This window comes from Ostrinia nubilalis, chromosome 16, assembly GCF_963855985.1.
Source record: "Ostrinia nubilalis chromosome 16, ilOstNubi1.1, whole genome shotgun sequence".
Lineage (NCBI taxonomy): Eukaryota > Metazoa > Arthropoda > Insecta > Lepidoptera > Crambidae > Ostrinia > Ostrinia nubilalis.
This window is the reverse complement of record NC_087103.1, coordinates 9,026,691-9,031,639: the sequence shown is the minus strand read 5'-3', so window position 1 is coordinate 9,031,639 and position 4,949 is coordinate 9,026,691. Positions and strand designations below refer to the sequence as shown.

At 40.3% G+C, this 4,949-nt stretch overlaps 1 protein-coding gene across 1 annotated transcript; it reads left to right on the top strand.

Moving 5' to 3' along the window:
- The first annotated feature begins 478 nt into the window (after window positions 1-478).
- On the top strand, window positions 479-2,295 carry LOC135079131 (uncharacterized). The gene is made up of 2 exons (XM_063973724.1): window positions 479-1,244; window positions 1,866-2,295. The coding sequence occupies exons 1-2, from the start codon at window positions 572-574 to the stop codon at window positions 2,045-2,047; spliced, it is 855 nt and encodes a 284-aa protein (XP_063829794.1). The 5' UTR covers window positions 479-571; the 3' UTR covers window positions 2,048-2,295.
- The last annotated feature ends 2,654 nt before the right edge of the window (window positions 2,296-4,949 follow it).

Below are 4,949 nucleotides of genomic sequence, written 5' to 3'. Positions count from 1 at the left end.
TCGCAATTGGGCACAAATAGCTCAGTCAGCTGATAACGAAACGCAAGACCTTATTCAAAAGCTTCAGGATGGCAGCTTAGATGCCACTAAATATTCCGTCCAAAATGGTGTCCTGTACTATAAGTATGTCCCGGTAGGTAAGCAGCCCCGACTGCTGTGTTACATTCCTAAAGGTCACCGACTCAGTCTCCTTAGAGTGTTTCACGATGAGCATGAGCACATTGGAGCGGAGAAAACTCTCGATCTTATTCTGAGACACTTCTGGTTCCCAGGCCTCAGACAGTTTGTCGCCAAATACGTAGGTCATTGTGTCATATGTATTTCACAAAAAAGGGTGCCTCGTGCTCCTTTGCAAAACATTACTTCATGGGAAAAACCAGATACTTCGTTCCATACGGTGCATGTTGATGCACTAGGTCCCCTACCCGTATCCGAAGGATACAAATTTGTTCTCCTCATTGTGGATGCTTTCACTAAGTATTCCCTTTTGTATCCCATCTACAAACAAGATGCTGTAGAGCTGAAACGTGTGGTCACACAAGCTATTTCGTTGTTTGGGGTGCCAAAGCTTATGATTACGGACAAAGGGCGGATGTTCGAGTCAAATGATTTCGTAACATGGATAAATGAGCTAGGTTGTAGTCTTCACTACATAACCCCCGAAATGCATCACGCTAATGGTCAAGCGGAGCGATATATGCGGACAGTACTTAACATGTTACGTATACAAGCGAACCACAAAAACGTACCGTGGTCCAGCACTTTGTGGAAACTTCAACTTGTGCTTAATATTGCAAAGCAAAAAACCACGCAAGTCTCTCCGTTAAATCTTCTGATCGGCACGGAGGCAACGACGCCTATTATTCGTGCATTGGTGCGCGATGTGGCTGTCGAAGGTTCGTCACCCAACCGGGAGGCCCTGCGGGAAATCACCAGAGACAGAGCTCGCCGGCTGTTAAGAAGCAACCAAGCTAAGCAAGACGAACAAGTTAACCGACGGCGTCGTCCACCTCGTCAGTTTAACCTTAATGATGTTGTGTTCGTCATAAAGTTTTCGCAGTCTACGGGGAAGCTTGATCCCGGCATGCGCGGCCCTTATAAAGTGGTTGACGTGCTGCCTAGCGGACGTTATACGCTTCGCTTGCTGAGCGGAGGCTACGGCAAGACTACGCAGGCAGCGGCGCAATATATGGTGCCGTGGCACGGCGAATGGTGCCCAGAAACGTGTGCTGCATTTTTTGAGAGTAAGTTTTCTCATTGCATTTGTTGCTTGCAGGCTTTGGTCATATGGTGTAAGTGCTGATCGCTGTGGTATCAGACACTCAGGCGTGTGTCGCTTGGCGTTTGTCGCTGCACCATGAAGTTGTGGATGGCTCTTGAATGGCTTCAAGTAGCTAGTTGTCATAAGTTCACCAGAATGGTCAACTTATGGTCCGAAAGGTCGGACGGCTCACACGTATGATTATGGTCTACGTGTTGGGCAGGCTCACGCGTATGAATACGGTCTGCGCGTTGGGCGGGTTTGCACGTACGAATACGGTCTGCGTGGCAAACGACTTGACGTATGATTATGGTCTGCGTCAAGTCATGTTACAGGAGCTGAGACTGCAGGCGGCCAGTTGGACGAGGGAGTCTTGCTGGAGAGACTATCTCAGTGTTGGAGAGCAGTCTGCATTGGGTTCGACTATTTTAAAGAGACGTCTCTGACTTACCTTTATAAATATGGATGTATGAATGAGCGAACTAGAGGAGTGTTTATTAGATTGATGTTTGAATTAATTGACTGGTTGATCGAGTGAAAGACATACGAGGTCGTGTGTATTTAGCTGTCCTATGTACTGTTTCTCATACAATGTCATTTCCAGACGAGAATTCTGAAGATGACGAGACCACACCAGCAGCATCTACTCGTCCGGCTGACCCTTCGATGCCCCTGCTGGACGCTGACCCAGAACCTGAACAGTCGGCGCCAGGCGTAGCAGGTCCCAGTGGCACCACCCGAAGAACATGTGTCGAGGACGACACACAGTCAGGAGAGGCCGTGTAAGGAACTGCCTGGCTACGTCATCAAACTACCGGGCGTCGTTTATAAAAACCAACGCCGCGTGTACCGGAGCCCATTTGCTTCTCGGCGCTCGGAACGGACGGTTGTCTGGAGGAATCTCTGTCGGTCGATTGAAGGTCACGTGAGCTATTTTTATTTATCTCTATTTCTTGTTAAATAAGTGTGCAATTGTTATTTTTATGTAATTAAAATTATTTTGAGTTGTTGCAAATAAATGTTTAAAATTAATAAACGGGTTTTCTATAGAATTTGTTTTTTTTTAATTAGTTTCCACTTCGGAATCTTATAGTATTATATTGAGTTGGAATGTCGCGTGACGTCACTTTTAAGTAAAAATTGTACTCAAGCGTGACGTAACGCGCTATTTCAACTCGATGTAGCACTGTCATTATTTAATTATGAAATAAAATAAAAAATATGAGTCTAATATCTAAATTTTCTAATTTATCTGTCTGACGGACAAATAATTGAAATTTTGTCGTCTAGCCTATTGTTAAAGAGACTCTTACTGCACAATTTTTATTTGGAAATTAAGTAATATTCTGATTGTATGGAATGTAGCAAAAATATCAGATACTAGCCGATCCAGCAAATTTTGTACTGCTTAAGGTCATCTAAATAAAGTAGGATCCTAATGGCAAATACATATTTCAAATCGGTCCGGTTTTCAGAGTCTATTTAATACAAACAAACGAACAATGAAATCTCCTCCTTTTTATAATATCAGTGTACTAACACCATAGTGACTATTATTTAATGCTTTTTCAGATCAGATAGTAGCCAGATCACTGTGACAACAAAAAATAATTACAAAAGGAAAAGAAAATATACTCAACATCAAATAAACCGCACCTTCCGCGACGCGAACTTTAACGATTTTCTTCTGACACAATCATGGTGCCCCAACAATATTGGTGTTATTTGAAAGCCCAATAAATACCCTTAAAGAAAAACACATTTAATTTCTTAATAAATGATTAACATATACCATAAATGTGACTTGAAAAAATACCTCACTTTGGGCCCTCCTATGGGATCAATTAGACCAATTTTTATGGTTATAAAACCAAATAATGATCTCACGTGTCCTCTTTAACAGATGGATAGCGATTAATCCCAACTTAACAGTTTTATAGCCATAAAAGTTGGCTCTAGCGTAACTACCTATTTTTTGAAGAAGGGACTCTGGATCCTTCTAAAGACACATTTTTGGGGTAAAAACTTTTCCTTTAATGAAATGAAGGTTAGAACTAGGCTTTCAAATGGTGCCAATATTGGTAGGAAGTGGGGAAGCATACGTTTGAAAATGCTTGTCGCGGGAGGTGCGATTTATTTGATGTCGAGTGTATTATGTAAGATTTAGGTAAAACACAATATCAGAGTAAGCTTTAGGGCAAGTACACAGAACAAATCATTACAAAAAGGTGCTGTATAATACAATAATAATTCAGAATTTACGGAACTTTTCCAGAGTAAACAAGAACCTTAGTCTTGTAAATCAAACCAAAAGAACCCAAGATAATAGAAAGCAAACAAAATGAAGCGATTCAGAATCAGTAAATGAATACGAGTAACTACAATATAAAACAGTCGCTTCAAAGAAAATATTTAATTCAATCTATACTATTTGCGTTGGTCTTAAGCTGCGGGATTAGATTCTTTATTTGACTTAATTTTGCAATGGACAATCAGATATTTCAACACAGACGCTTATTGGCAAAGGCAGTAGACTCACTTTACAGGATATATTGAATTGCTAGTGAAAGAGTTTGGCGATATCTATTTTAGGTCGTTAATCAATGCCCAAATCAAGTTGAAAAACTGCGCTCAGACAGAAGTTATTACATATTTTTCATTGCAGTGAAATTAAATCCTGACACGCGGCAGCGTGTCAAGCCTAGTGCTTCTGACGTCTTTAGCTTTCGGACCATTTTTACGAAACGTAACGTTGTCTATTCTGCTCACTTTCTGCAAGTTACGTATGTACACTAGAACACATTTTGGTATTTACCCAATTTTAATTATTACAGCTACACAAAAAAGTGACTTGTTACCTTTCGTATTAAATATCTATTCGTTTAGTACCACAGATAGCAAACATTTTAGTTTTACGTGTATGCAATGAGTGCAGAAGTAACTGCTGTGCTAACAGCAGTGTAGGTAGGTACCTACAAGCCTAATCGCTGTGTTGTTCTTCACAAAGGTACAAGCCAACAGTTGTATTGTTCTTCGCAAATGACACAAAATAATCAAAGGGACCATCTGTCTTGTTTTACATTATGTATGAAACGCTCCAGGCGGGGATTATAAGATTGTGGCCACACAGCGGGAATCGGAAAATTGTACGGACAAAGCAAACTTGGAGTTCATGTAACTAAAAATGGCACAAAACTTTGTGCTAATTAGCTCGGCTTGTTAGCGTCATTTAGCATTATGCTTATTAGTGAAACAATCGTGGATTCCGTATTATAATGAATAATATTCTTCCCACTCAGTTTTTCGTATAATCACAAATCAATAACCGAAAGTAAAAACTTGAATTTCACGATGTGTTTGGGTCTATAAAATCATATTAGTTTTTTAATGGAAGAAATCATAAAAGAACAGGAAGAACATGGGCTAAAATCGGGAAACCCACCAGACTATCCCAATAAGGTACCCAAACAAATTTACCTGATGTCAATGCGAGAGCGGTTATTGAAACCGTGTACCCCATAACCTGTTATTATTAGCGCCAAGTAGTCATGTAGCCGATTACCATAGAATCTATGGTATAGATAGACGGAGAAACTGTGGTTTTATGAACAATTTATATTATCACATTATGTAAGTTCAATAAATGAGTCATTCTTTTATGATATCTGATTTACTCGTATCTGATAAT

What these genes read in the sequence shown, in the direction of transcription:
- LOC135079131 (XM_063973724.1), top strand. Translation starts at nt 572, where the DNA reads ATGATTACGGACAAAGGGCGGATGTTCGAGTCAAATGATTTCGTAACA. An exon ending in GTGTGCTGCATTTTTTGAGA is followed by an intron (nt 1,245 to 1,865) that starts GTAAGTTTTCTC and finishes TGTCATTTCCAG; the next exon opens with ACGAGAATTCTGAAGATGAC.